General features: G+C 47.7%; 1 protein-coding gene across 3 annotated transcripts in view; it reads left to right on the top strand.

The window, feature by feature from the left end:
* Window positions 1–14,312, top strand: part of AFF2 (ALF transcription elongation factor 2) — a 446,876-nt gene that overhangs the window by 388,596 nt on the left and 43,968 nt on the right. For all 3 annotated transcript variants that reach the window (XM_061598696.1, XM_061598697.1, XM_061598695.1), the window contains exons 9-10: window positions 9,304–9,466; window positions 10,483–11,505. In XM_061598696.1, coding sequence (XP_061454680.1) covers window positions 9,304–9,466; window positions 10,483–11,505 — 1,186 coding nt within the window. The remainder of the gene's footprint in view (window positions 1–9,303; window positions 9,467–10,482; window positions 11,506–14,312) is intronic.

Below are 14,312 nucleotides of genomic sequence, written 5' to 3'. Positions count from 1 at the left end.
TGGCAAGTATCCAAAGGGCACAAGGCCCATAGATACTTTACTTAAGAGAATGCATCCCTTTTACTCCTAAAAGTCATGGCGGAACATGCAAATGGAGCTAGCTTCTTCAGTTTCCAGACCTCTTGTCATTTTAGTTGTTTTTTGGATTTGTAGGTCAGGGGTTGCCAACCTTTTTGGCCTGTGGGCACATTTACAAACTGGAGAAACTGTTGTAAGCACCAAACATACCCATACACTGCAATCAAACACACAGTGCAACCCATTCTATTTGAGGAAGGGCTGTAATTCAGTGGTTGAGCATCTGCCTTGCATGCAGAAGGTCCCAGGTTCAATTCCCGGCATCTCTAGGTAGGGCTGGGAGAGATCCCTGCCTGAAACTCTGGAGAGCCACTGCCCGCCAGTGTAGACAGTACTGAGCTAGAAGGACCTCCAAGGGTCTGACTCAGTACAATGTAGCTTCCTACATTCCTTTTGCCTACAATAAAAAATGGAAATTTTACTCACCGTGAATTTCTATTTGTAGATAGTGCTGGAGGACATTCTTCAGTAGGGATGACTCCTGCCTGAATACCTGGAGAGCTGCTGCCAGTCAGTGTAGGCAATACTGAGCTAAATGGACCAATGCTCTGGATCAGTATAAGGCAGCTTCCTGTGTTGCCATTGGCATGGGCATAAACCCCACTGCCAACCCATTCCATGTGACTTCTTGTTTCTTGGGTGTTATGGGATAGAGCCACAGAGAAACCGTAACTCTGTCCTTATGTTCAAGAAGTAACAATGGATCCAAAGCCATTCTTGGTCTGTTCCATAATCTTGGCAGATTAGACTGCAACCATCCATCTCTATCTCCAGAGAGGTTGTATTCAAATAAAAGGAGGCTACTGAAAATCAATGGGGATGACTATTTGCACTCTTTTTTCAAGTGGTCTCTGAGGTTTTTAAGCAAAGGATTATGAGCAAAGAGTCCAATACGATGTAATTTATTGTTGCATGTCCAAACCTGTTAGAATGTGGCTTGCGAAAACAAATAACCATTGTTTAAATAATTTACCAACAGAAATTTATAATCTTTTTTTATCCACATATATATTATTCATGCTCAAACGAAGGGCATTAGGTAGCTCTAATATTTGCATATAAACACTTGAAAAATTAATTTTAACCAATACTGTGCTTTACTCCCCTCCTCTTCTTCCCACAGCAGTCAGGGCTGTACACAAAGATCTATAGATGCATTACAATTTTCTAGAGATGCCCTGGGGAGTCTTTATCTGAACCTAGTTGTTCACTCACGCTTTTGCAAAACTCATTACTAAAAAAAAAATAAATCTATAATATCTGTTTCAAAATGCAACCTTCTCCCGTGTTCACCCTCCTCTACAAGTTATAGGTTAAGGGCAAAATCTAAATATTTGGATTTCTATTGCAATAGATTTAGCTTTCTGAACTGGTTGACAACGTGGCACCTGAAGGTATGTATGTGCCTGCAGAGACCTTCCTTGGTGCCCACAGTGTCCCCTTAAATTATTTATTATGTATTGCATTTGTATACCGCTCTGTAGCCGAAGCTCTCTGGGCAGTTTACAACTATTAAAAACAATTAAAATTGGGCTTGAAAAAAGCATTTGCTAGATAGTGCTGGAGGACATTCTTCAGTAGGGATGACTCCTCCTACCGGTCGTGACAGGCAGGGTCTCTAAGCTTCTCTGTAGCCTCTCCTGGGGGAGGAGTCGTCCCTCTCCCCAGACCGGCCCTGCCTGCTGTCAGTGAAGGTCTGGAGTTTAATCTCTCCTCTAGCTAGAGCTTCTTTCTTTTGTTTTTGGTTTCTATTCTCTCAGTGTCTTTTATTGTGCAAATCTTCTCCTTATGTTTGTTTTATTTATCCTGCCTGTACCTTCCTCCTCTCCTACCTTCACTCCATGGGTTGGCGGTTTGTAAGGCCAGGTCGAGCCCGGCTGGGTTCGCAGCCGTCGACGAAGGAGGCCGAAGACGGGCAGAGCGCGGCTAGCTGCATCATAACAACAAAAGCAGCAGCCGCACGCACAGGAGTTTCTCGCCTGCTCCGCGGAGCCGCGTTTCCGCAACACTCGCGTTCAGCGGGCTCGCGGCTCCTGGCTCCCCCCCCTCCCTCCTACCCTTCACCAAGGGCTCGCCTCGTTGAGGGAGGAAGCCTCAGCAGGGGGTTGAGCGGCGCCCGCTACGTGGCTCGCCTGTAAACTGACTTCCCGCGCAATTTCCTCAACGTCAGGGAGTCAGCACCGCCATATTATGGCCTCGCCCGCTGCCTCCCCGCCTTCCCGCCAAGAGCCCTGCTTCGTGGGAGAGGCAAGGAACCTAGAGGACTCACAACAATCAGTCCTTTCTCTGTCCCAGAGCATAGAAAGCGGGGGTATGAATCTCCTAGATGAAGGTATGGATATTCCCCCCCCACTCTCAATTCCCCAAATTTATGACCTGGGTTAAAGAGCTCATTGCCTCTGAAGTCAGTGGCTCTCTTTCACAAGCGCGTAAAAGTAAGAAGTGCAAACATTCGAGGAAGCGTTCCCACAGGGGAAAGCGCAGGCGCTTGTCCTCCTCCACAGGGTCCAGCAGGGAGGACGGGCATGGCAGCTCACCTCTAAGAGACAACCGTTCCAGGTCCTCTTCTCCCTCATACCAAGCCATGAGGCATGGGGGATCGCCCCCTCCCCCATGCATTTTACCTGAAGAGTTGACACACAGCGTGTTGGGGGGGTCGCAAGGCGATCACATCCACAGTCTCATGTAGGTCCCTCTTCCTCTATGGCCCGGACTCGGCGGGCACAGTTGCCTATGCAGGCCCCTCCTACACTGGGCGCTCCATCAGATTCTGAGGAATTTCTAGAGCAAGACAGGGAAGAGGGGGAACTTTCGGGTGAGGAAATAGAGGTCACCCAGGCACAACCCAGACTCTTCGCCCCAGAGGTTTTTCAGCCGCTCCTTTCCAAGGCCCGTAGGGTACTGCAACTGCCAGAGGCAGAGGGGGGGGACGAACCCACTCAGTCAGTCTTGGCAGGCGCAAAAAAGGCTTTCCCCTCCAGTGACAATAAACAGGTTTCAGTTCCCTTTCCCCAGGCTTTTGATGACGTGTGGGATGCCGAATGGTCATCACCATGCAAGCCAAAGCCACCTGCCAAGTGGGCAAAGAAACATTACGTTTTTGCTGACAGGATCATGGCAAGACTCCGTGTTCCCACAGTGGACCCGCCTATTGCTGCTCTTACTAGCTCGGCGGTGATCCCAACAGAAGGGGAGGGGGGGCCCAAGGACCATTGCGACAAGAGAGTCGAAGGGGCCCTTCGTAGGAGTTTCGAGGCAGACGCTGTCGGCTTCAGGGCTGCAGCCACTTCCTCAGTTTTCTCCAGAGCGGTTTTTATGTGGGCTGAAGAGTTTGGGGCATGGGATGATGTTCCCAAATTTGTAAAGGACGGGTTAAAGAAAATGGCATACGCCTCGGCCCTGGCAGCCGACGCATCCATGGATGCCCTACAGTTTGCAGCGCGCTCTATGGCTGCCTCCACGGTGGCTCGATGCAACATTTGGCTTAGACAGTGGGCTGTGGACTCAGGGTCACAGACCCGCCTCACTGCTCTACCTTTTTCAGGTGCCAAGTTATTCAGGGAGCCTCTAGAGGCCCACCTGGTGGAAAATACGGACAAGAAAACACTCCCTATGGCCAGAAGAGAGGAACGGAAGGGCAGACAGAACCAGTTTTTTCGTCCCTCAAAACAGCCCTTTAGATTTCGGCCATCCAACAGGCCTCGCTGGGGCAGACAAGACAAAGGGGGTGGACACGCTTCCTCCACTAAATCTGGAGGGGTACCATTCTCCTCAGGGAGGAACCAGAGGGGAGCCCCAAAGGGCTCTTCCTCCTGACTGGCGGCTGCCAGAGGCCTCTCACGGAGTAAGAGCACGGCTTCTAGAGTTTGCTCACCGCTGGAGAGGCATCACCTCAGACAAATGGGTACTGGACACGGTTTCCATGGGATATGCCATAGAGTTACGACACATTCCACATGACCGTTTTTGCCCCACTCCGAGGTCCCGAAGGCCGGAGAAGCACTTGCGCTACCTGGAAGCTATTCAACACCTGCTGGACATCAGGGCAATAGAGCCAGTAGTTCCCTTGGAGAGGAAATCAGGGGTATATTCCATTTTTTTCTTGGTCGACAAAAAGAACGGTGACACGAGGGCTATCTTGGATCTCAAATGGATCAACAGGTGGGTGGCCAAGAAGCACTTCAAAATGGAAACCCTTCGCTCCATAACAGCATCCCTAAGAAAAGGGGATTGGCTGACCTCAGTGGACCTCTCAGAGGCGTATCTACACATTCCAATCCGCAAGCAGCACAGGCGCTTTCTCCGGTTCTCGTACGACAACAGACACTTCCAGTACAGGGCTTTGCCGTTCGGCCTTTCCTCAGCACCAAGGGTCTTTACCACGGTACTGGTGGTTCTGGTGGCGCATCTCAGAACTATGGGGATATGCCTGCACCCCTATCTGGACGACATCCTGGTGAGGGCGCCATCCCGGGACCAGTCACACATAGACACCCATCTCACCGTATCGTGGCTCCAATGGATGGGCTTCATGGTGAACCTGGAAAAGAGCATGCTAACCCCGTCACTAACTATTCCGCACCTGGGGGTGATCCTGGACATGCAACGTTTCCGCATGAGGCTCACCGAAGAAAGGGCACTGAAACTCCAGCTACGGCTTCGGGAAGCGGTTTCTGTTCCAGCGTTGGACCTTATGAGGCTGGCTCAGCTTCTGGGGTCCCTGGTGTCAGCATACGACCTAGTTCAGTGGGCCCAGTTCCACTCAAGAACTCTGCAACAGATGCTTCTGCCCTACCAGGAAGAAATAGTACTACGACACAGACGCTCAAATCTCAGTGCCTACAGCAGTACGGACAGAGCTCCGGTGGTGGCTGGAACCTCAGAGGTTGACCCATGGAGTCAGCCTGGAAGACCCTCCACGCATAATCATGACCTCAGATGTGAGTCTGTACGGATGGGGGGCTCACCTGGACCTCAAGGTAATTCAGGGGACATGGTCTGCAACGGAAGCGCAGTTCAATATAAACATACTGGAATTGCGGGCCATCAGACTGGGCCTTCAGGCCTTCGCCCAGGAGATCAAGGGGAAGCATCTCCTCATACGCACCGACAACTCATCGGCGAAATCTTATGTCAACAGACAAGGGGGCACGAGATCAAAGGGCTTGATGCTCGAGGCAGAGCGCCTGTTCAAATGGGCGGAGGGGCATCTCGCCTCCATGAAGGCTGAACACTTGGCGGCCACAATTTTGTGGCCGACTGGCTCAGCAGGACAGCCATCAAAGAGACAGAATGGCAACTCAACCCAGACGTTTTCCAACAGGTGGTGCGCAGGTGGGGAGAACCAGTAGTGGATCTCTTTGCAACACCCGCAAACACACAGTTACGCCGGTTCTTCACAAGAAATCCATGTCATCAGGCTCAGGGCACAAACGCACTAGTCACACCATGGCCAAAAGGCCTCCTGTACGCCTTCCCTCCATTTGGGCTGATACAACGCACGATCCAGCGGGTTCGGACTCTGAAGGCGGAAATCATTATAGTGACACCCCATTGGCCTCGACGCCCCTGGTTTCCGGACCTACTGAACATGTCAGTCGAGACACCCTGGCAGGTTCCCTCTCGAACGGATCTTCTGATCCAGGGCCCAATCTGCCACCCTCGTCCAGAGTTGTTCCGGCTGACAGTTTGGAGACTGAGCGGTTGTCGTTGAGTGCTAAAGGCTTTAAGGGGAAAGTGCCAGATACGCTACTGGCCTCGCGTAGGCAGTCCACGAACCGGGTTTACTCGTCCACGTGGAAGGTGTTCCTGTCCTGGTGCTCTGCCAATACAGTGGACCCTTGGTCTCGAGACGTCAGAGGTCCCCTTAGGTTCCTCCAGTCGGGTCTTGATAAGGGTCTGAGCGCAGCCACCCTCAAGAGACAAGCTGCGGCTCTTAGTAGCATTTTGTTTTGCCTGGGGGCCCCCCCGCTTTCCTCCAACCCTTTCCTTAAACGTTTTCTAAGAGGGGTGACGCTCGTTTCCCCACCAATGGTTCACAGGTTTCCAAACTGGAACCTTACCTGGGTGCTGACGGCATTGACGGGACCGCCATTTGAACCAATGGCTACCTGCCCCCTGAACCTCTTATCATTCAAAACAGTTTTCCTGGTTTCCATTACATCGGCATGCAGAGTTTCCGAGTTGGGGGCATTATCTTCGGACCCTCAACTGTGCGTTTTCCATCAGGACAAGGTTGTCCTCCGACCAGACCCAGCTTTCCTGCCTAAAATCAATTCGGTTTTTCATAGGTCGCAGGAAATGGTTCTCCCGTCATTCTGCCCCGCTCCTTCCTGTTCCCAGGAACGTAGGTGGCACTCTCTAGATGTGAGGAGGGCCCTTCGTTTCTACCTGGATCGTACCCTGGAATTCAGGAGGTCTGAGGCCCTCTTCGTGGCTTTCTCTGGGAAATCAAAGGGGTGTAAGGTGACAACCACCTCTATCTCGCGCCGGCTCAGGGAGGCTATAGCTCATGCATACCAGACTCTGGGTAAGGAACCTCCACTGGGTACCACGGCGCACTCAATTAGGGGGGCAGCGGCTTCAGCAGCGTTTAAAGGGGGGTTCCCCATAATGGATATCTGTAGGGCGGCTACATGGGCTTCTACACACACTTTCATCAGACATTATAAAATAGACTCATTTTCCTCAGCCGATGCTGCCTTTGGCAGGAAGGTGCTCCAGAAGGTGTTGCCTCATAGCTAGAGGAATCCCACCCGGAGTCCTTGTAACTGCTCTGTCATATCCCTACTGAAGAATGTCCTCCAGCACTATCTAGCAAAAATGGAAATTTTACTCACTGTGAATTTCTATTTGTAGATAGTGCTGGAGGACATTCTGCCCACCTCTCATTCCTCTGCGTCAACCTTCTGGAGCGGGAGGGGGAGTGGGGGAGTTAGGGCTTCTGCCAGCGCCTTACATTTGCACACGTTGTTTAGTATTGTGTGTCCCCCTTCATGTGTGCTCTGTCTTCCGGCACATCGGTTCTGTGCTGGTCTACCATTTTTTCTTCAGCTATCTCCTGGTTTAGGCTTCCACTTTGGGGATTTCCACGAGGCTGTGGATTTGGGGCCGGAGGGGTGTTCCTGGCTCTGTCAGTTCGGTCTGGAGAGAGGGACGACTCCTCCCCCAGGAGAGGCTACAGAGAAGCTTAGAGACCCTGCCTGTCACGACCGGTAGGAGGAGTCATCCCTACTGAAGAATGTCCTCCAGCACTATCTAGCAAATGCTTTTTTCAAGCCTAATTTTAATTGTTTTTAATAGTTGTAAACCGCCCAGAGAGCTTCGGCTACAGAGCGGTATACAAATGCAATACATAATAAATAATTTAAGGGGACACTGTGGGCACCAAGGAAGGTCTCTGCAGGCACATACATACCTTCAGGTGCCACGTTGTCAACCAGTTCAGAAAGCTAAATCTATTGCAATAGAAATCCAAATATTTAGATTTTGCCCTTAACCTATAACTTGTAGAGGAGGGTGAACACGGGAGAAGGTTGCATTTTGAAACAGATATTATAGATTTATTTTTTTTTTAGTAATGAGTTTTGCAAAAGCGTGAGTGAACAACTAGGTTCAGATAAAGACTCCCCAGGGCATCTCTAGAAAATTGTAATGCATCTATAGATCTTTGTGTACAGCCCTGACTGCTGTGGGAAGAAGAGGAGGGGAGTAAAGCACAGTATTGGTTAAAATTAATTTTTCAAGTGTTTATATGCAAATATTAGAGCTACCTAATGCCCTTCGTTTGAGCATGAATAATATATATGTGGATAAAAAAAGATTATAAATTTCTGTTGGTAAATTATTTAAACAATGGTTATTTGTTTTCGCAAGCCACATTCTAACAGGTTTGGATGTGCAACAATAAATTACATCGTATTGGACTCTTTGCTCATAATCCTTTGCTTAAAAACCTCAGAGACCACTTGAAAAAAGAGTGCAAATAGTCATCCCCATTGATTTTCAGTAGCCTCCTTTTATTTGAATACAACCTCTCTGGAGATAGAGATGGATGGTTGCAGTCTAATCTGCCAAGATTATGGAACAGACCAAGAATGGCTTTGGATCCATTGTTACTTCTTGAACATAAGGACAGAGTTACGGTTTCTCTGTGGCTCTATCCCATAACACCCAAGAAACAAGAAGTCACATGGAATGGGTTGGCAGTGGGGTTTATGCCCATGCCAATGGCAACACAGGAAGCTGCCTTATACTGATCCAGAGCATTGGTCCATTTAGCTCAGTATTGCCTACACTGACTGGCAGCAGCTCTCCAGGTATTCAGGCAGGGGTCTCTCCCAGCCCTACCTGGAGATGTCTGGGATTGAACCTGAGACCTTTTGCATGCAAAGCAGATGCTCTCCCGCTGAGCCAAGGCTCTTCCCCGGCTGCCCCTGGATTATGTTTGTTTGTTTGTTACATTTATATCCCACTTTGCCTCCAAGGAGCTCAAGGTGGCATACATGGTTCTCCCCCCTCTCCATTTGATCCTCACGACAACCCTGTGGGGCAGGTTAGACTGAGAGGCAGTGACTTGCCCAAGGTCAACCAGTGAGCTTCATGGCTGAGTAGGGATTTGAACTCTAGTCTCCCAAGTCATAATCCAACACTGACCATTACATCACACTGGCTCCAATTTGTCTAATCCCCTGTTCCCCTCACACAGCTACAATTCCCAGAGTGGTTTAACAATCAATCCCTCTTCCCAGGGAACTCTGTGAGAGCAATAGGGGTACCCTAACAACACTCATCACCCTTAGCAAATGGCAGCTTCCAGGATGCTTTGGGGGAAACCATGACTGTCTAAAGTGGTATAATATTGCTTTAAATGTGTAGTGCAGATGGGGCCTGTACCTGCGTTGTATTTGAAATTGCTTTCATATGTTTTTTATTGTTGATATTTTTATTCATGTTTGTGTTGTCAATTGCGTCAGGATATTTCATGGGTAGCGATTCATAAATGAAATAAATAAATATGGGCTGGTGAGCAAATTGGGCAGAAGTAAAGTGGTACCCTTAAACTGTTTCTGTCAAAGCCTTTAAAAGAAAAAGTAAATTGGGAGCCACAGCTGAACGAGAACTTAGCTTTCAAGACAGCTTCAAAATCAGGCCACACAGTGGTCTAGGCAACCTGACAGCTCTTTAGAAACATTAACACCCAGAATGTGTCTATCTTCTTTGCAGTGGCCTTGCGTTGCCAACAGCACACAACCCAGTCTTAACACATTCCAGCGGAGGCTCTGGAAGCTCCAGTGAATCTGAGAGCAGCTCTGAGTCAGATTCGGACAGTGAAACAAGCTCCAGTGACAGCGAATGCAACGAAGAATCACGCAGTGGAACACCAGAGGTAAAAGCCTATAGGCTCACGCCTTTCCCCTCCAAAATTAATCTGGGACCTGCAACAAAATGATGCAGCAAAATAATGGTGTATTCCATTCTTGCTTTCCTTTCTGCCCCTCAACAGTCATTGAACATTCTGTGCCCAGTGAGCGTGTTCAGTCCTCACTGAGATGTTTTGAGGTCCTCCCACTTTTTAAAATGGTATATTACACTTCTGAACGAGTTGAAACAAATGCTGTTAAAATTAAGCTGTTGGCATTGCTCAAGTGTAATAGAAGGTAGTGATATGTTTATGTTTGTTGTATTTGTAGAGAGAGGTTTTGTCCATCTCGCCTAACGCTAGAATAAAGGGTCATCCAATGACACTGAATGTTATGGAATTAAGGACAGACTAAAGGAAGGACTTCTTCACTTGATTCATAGTTAAAGTATGGAATTCGCTGCCACGAGATGGAGTGACAGCCACCAACTTGGATGGTTTTAAATTTATTACACAAAGTCACAGTGGATGAGGTCATCAGTAGTTGCTTCTTCTGATTACTGTTACCTCCAGTATCAGAGACAGTAGGTCTCTGAATTACCAGTTACTGGGGGCCATGAGCAAGAGAAGGCTAGTGTGAGAATGATTGTGTTTTATATGATTTTTTAATGGTATAATGTATGTATGTTTGTGTTTTTAAATGTAAGTTGCTTGGAGACCTTGGTAACAAGCGACTAACAAATCCTAATAATAATAAGGGGGAGGGGGAGGGGAAGGAGGAAGGAATGGGGTATTTTGTTAAAAAAAATGAGATACCAGTACTCTGTACCAATAAGTTCCATCACAAAAAAATCACTAATAATAATGGTGATGATGATCTTCATGTCCTGCTTTTGAGTTTCCAATAGGAACCCAGTTGGCCACTGTGATAACTGAAGGCTGGACTAGATATGCCTTTAGTCTGCCTGAGCAGGGCTCTTCTTATTTTCTTATGTTGACCTTTACCAAAAAAAACCGCTTCTTCCTCTTTCCTCCTTCTGCAGCCTGAACCCCCCTCAGCTAACAAATGGCAGTTGGTTAAATGGTTGAATAAAGTCAATCCCCACAACAAGACGATCATCAGCAACCAGCATGAGAGCCACGGCGAGAACAGCTCTCAGTCTCAGAGCAGCTCACAGATTGAAGGGCAAAACAAAGGGAAGCTTAACAGCAGCCTGCCTCTGTCCGATTCCAAAGACCAGGTGCTCCGCAGCCCCATCCGAGAGAAAGCCAAACCCCGCATCGCCCAGAAAGCTCCAGCCGAGGCAAAAAGCTCAAAGCAGAAATCGCCGGCTCACAATGAACCCACCTCCCAAAGGACTACCGGGAAAAAGCAACCCAAAAAGGTAGAAAGGACTTCCAGTGTGGAAGACTACAACTGGCCCAAACCAAATGTTACCAGCAGCACACCCAAAGAGAAGGACACACAAGAACCCCCGGAGCAGCCCAAAGTTCGCACAAAGGTGCCTGCTGGGAAAACTGCCCCACGGAAAGAGCCGAGAACAACCACAGCCCCGGCTCCCGAGAAGAAAAAGTACCGAGGCCCGAGCAAGACCGTCCCCAAGTCTCGGGAATTTGTGGAAACAGATTCATCCACCTCTGACTCAAACACTGACCAGGAGGAAAACTTGCAGGCCAAGGCCTTGCAGTCCTGTGGCATCCCTGACAATGGCATCAAAGCCAAGGACTCCAGCAGCAACATCCTCAGCGTCAGCAGCTTAACGAGCAACACCAGCAACACATCCATCGACCAAAGCAGCAATGACTTAGAGGAGCAGCTTTTCTCGCCCGCCCCAATTGTCCAGAACGAACCCCTTTCCCCGCTAAAAGAGTTCGAAGAGCTCAAATACCTTTGGGTCAAAATAGACCTGAGTCTGCTCTCTCGGGTCCCCGGGCAAGATGCCTTTGAGAGCATCCCTGGGAAAATGGAGCCCCGGGAGGTCAACACAAAGCATAGGCGGCAGTCCCGAGGGTCCCCAACACCCATGACCGAAAAACCCTCCTCTAAATCCAAAAGGAAGCACAAGGTAAACCCTTCTCTTTATAGTCCAATTTTGCATTTCTTTGCCACTTTAGTTTCCCTATGCTTACTGAGGTGGCAGGGGATTCAATGGCATTGCTAAGCAGTATGGCAGTGTTGTAACCAACATGGGGAGCACAATCCGTATGTGGCAGAGCGCTGTGGAGGAAAGCGTCTCACTCAGCTTTGTTACCTCTGCCACCCCCCAAGTCTCTGCTTTCATGGTGGAGAACATGAGGGAAGGACTGCAGACAGTGGTGTGGTGGCAAATTCAGAAGTTCAGGGTCCCTTCATGATAGCCATGCCATGCACCATCTCTTTCCACTTTCCATCATCTTCCTTGCTCTCCCTGTCACCTCCCTAGGAGCCAATCAGCAAGAAAGGAGAAGGTGCATGTTACCTACTTAGAAGAGACTTCTCAGGGGCTGACTCACCTCCTTTGGCTCCAATCAGCACAAAAGGACAAGGACTCTTCTCAGTGGCTAACAGTCTCTGTTTTTATGCTGATTAGCTCATATGCAGGGGCCTGGTTGGTATCGTGCTCCCAAATAGTAACAGGTCTACAGCACCACCACCCCATTGACCCTGGACAACTACACCCCTGATGGCAGCCATGAAAGGTTGCAACATTTGGGGCTTTTTTAGTTTAGAGAATGCACAAGTAAGGGGCAGGGGGAACATGACAGAGGTGCATAAAATTATGTGTGATGTGAAGAAAAATAGTGAAAAGTGAATTTCTCATAATGATAGATTCCATGGTCATCCAGTGAAGATGAATGGTGGGAGATTTGCCCTTTCTGCACAACATAGGAAATGGACCTTTAGTGTTGTGGCACCTATCCTGTGGAATTCCCTCCCCTTAAATATTAGACAGGCACCATCTCTGTTATCTTTTCAGCGCCTACTGAAGACCTTCCTCTTTCAACAAGCCTGTTAAGGAGAGGCCTTATTCTGGAATTGCTTTTTAAGATGTTTTTAAAGCTTTTTTTTTCTTTCAAAAAAGTGGTTTTGTTTTAATATGTTTTTGAATATTTATTTATTTATTATTTATTTCATTTCATTTATAAACCGCCCATAGCTAGTAGCTCTCTGGGCGGTGTACAAAACAGGATTAAAATACAATATTACAATAAAATCAGTAACAAATAGCAGCAAGTTAAACTAAAAACGTTAAACATGAAACATTGAACATTAAAATCCTGGGAGTATAGCCAGGTCTTAACCTGGCGCCTAAAAGAAAGTACCGTAGGCGCCAGGCGTATCTTCTCAGGTAGGCTGTTCCACAGTTCGGGGGCCACCACAGAAAAGGCCCTAGATCTAATAACAATCCTCCGGGCATCTTGATGAGTTGGTACCCGGAGGAGGGCCTTAGATACTGAACGAAGTGAACGGGTAGGTTCATAGCGGGAGAGGCGTTCCACAAGGTATTGCGGTCCCACACCGTGTAATATGTTTTTAATGTGTTTTAAAGTCTATTTTTAAGATATTTTAGAGTGCTTTTAGTGTTTTGTTTGCAACCCTAGGCTTCTTCTGGGAGGAAGGGCAGGATATAAATTTTATAAATAAATTAATAGAGGAAGGACATCTTCACACAGTGCATTATTAAACTGTGGAATTTGCTTCCACAAGAGGTGGAGATGACCATGGGCATCTGCAGGAATTTTTCAGGGGGGGAGGTAAAGAAGGCAAAGTGGGGGAGGGGAGAGCAGGCAAGTTCCTCACACACACACACAAATGAGAATAGTGCCTGTACATTTTGCCTCATGTCTCAGGTTCTACAAATGCTAGAAACCTACTCTTCTTTTTAAATGAAATCTAGAAATCTGGTTATTATGGTTCATTTGGGAGGGAGGGGACAACTGACCCCCCCCTCACCCACCCACCCCATGGATGCCCGTGGTGATGGCTACCAACTTTAAAGTAGGATTAGACAAATTAATGGAGGATATCTATCAATGGCTAGTAGACATGATGGCTATATACTACCTCCAGGATCAAAAGCAGTGTGCTTCTAAAAACCAGTTGCTGGGAGAAACAGCAAGAGACAACTATTGCCCTTGTGTCCTACTTCAGGGCTTCCATGAGGCATCTTATTAGCCATTGTGGAAAACAGGATGCTGGACTAGATATTATTATTATTATTATTATTATTATTATTATTATTATTAATTTGTCACTTGATACCCAAAGGTCTCTAAGTGACTTACAACAATATTAAAAACAAAAACAAATATATCACACCATTAAAAAAATGGTCTTCAAGTCAATCCCAACTTATGGCGACCATTAAGAATCTCCTCATTCTGCAAGTTTATTTTTGTTTTATTTATTTTAACATTTCTATCCCACCTTTCCTCCAATGCGCTCAAGTGGTGTACACGCTTCTCCTCCTCCCTCATTTTATCCTCACAGCAGCTCTGTGAGGCAGGTTAGGCTGGGAGACAGAGATTGGCCCAAGGTCACCCAGCGACCTTCATGGTTGTGTTGGGATCTGAACCTGGACCTTCCAGGTCCTAGTCCGGCACTCTAACCGTTACATCTCTAGACGGTTGCTAGGCAGGGTCAGATTCGCCCTTAGAGCTTATGTTATGTGGTTTATTTAAAATATATATAGCAGACCTTTAGTATAGTGGCACCTACCCTTTGGAATTCCCTCCCCTTAAATATTAGACAGGTGCCATCTCTGTTATCGTTTAAAATATTCATAAGCAATATTTCTGGACCATATCTACCCTAGACTGAAAATGTAAATGTACTGCCTTCAAGTCGCTTCTGACTTATGGCGACCCTATGAATCAGGTTTTCATGGTAAGC

This window comes from Rhineura floridana, chromosome 16 (assembly GCF_030035675.1).
Source record: "Rhineura floridana isolate rRhiFlo1 chromosome 16, rRhiFlo1.hap2, whole genome shotgun sequence".
NCBI lineage: Eukaryota > Metazoa > Chordata > Lepidosauria > Squamata > Rhineuridae > Rhineura > Rhineura floridana.
The sequence above is the reverse complement of the archived record's forward strand: the minus strand, read 5'-3'. Positions and strand labels throughout refer to the sequence as shown.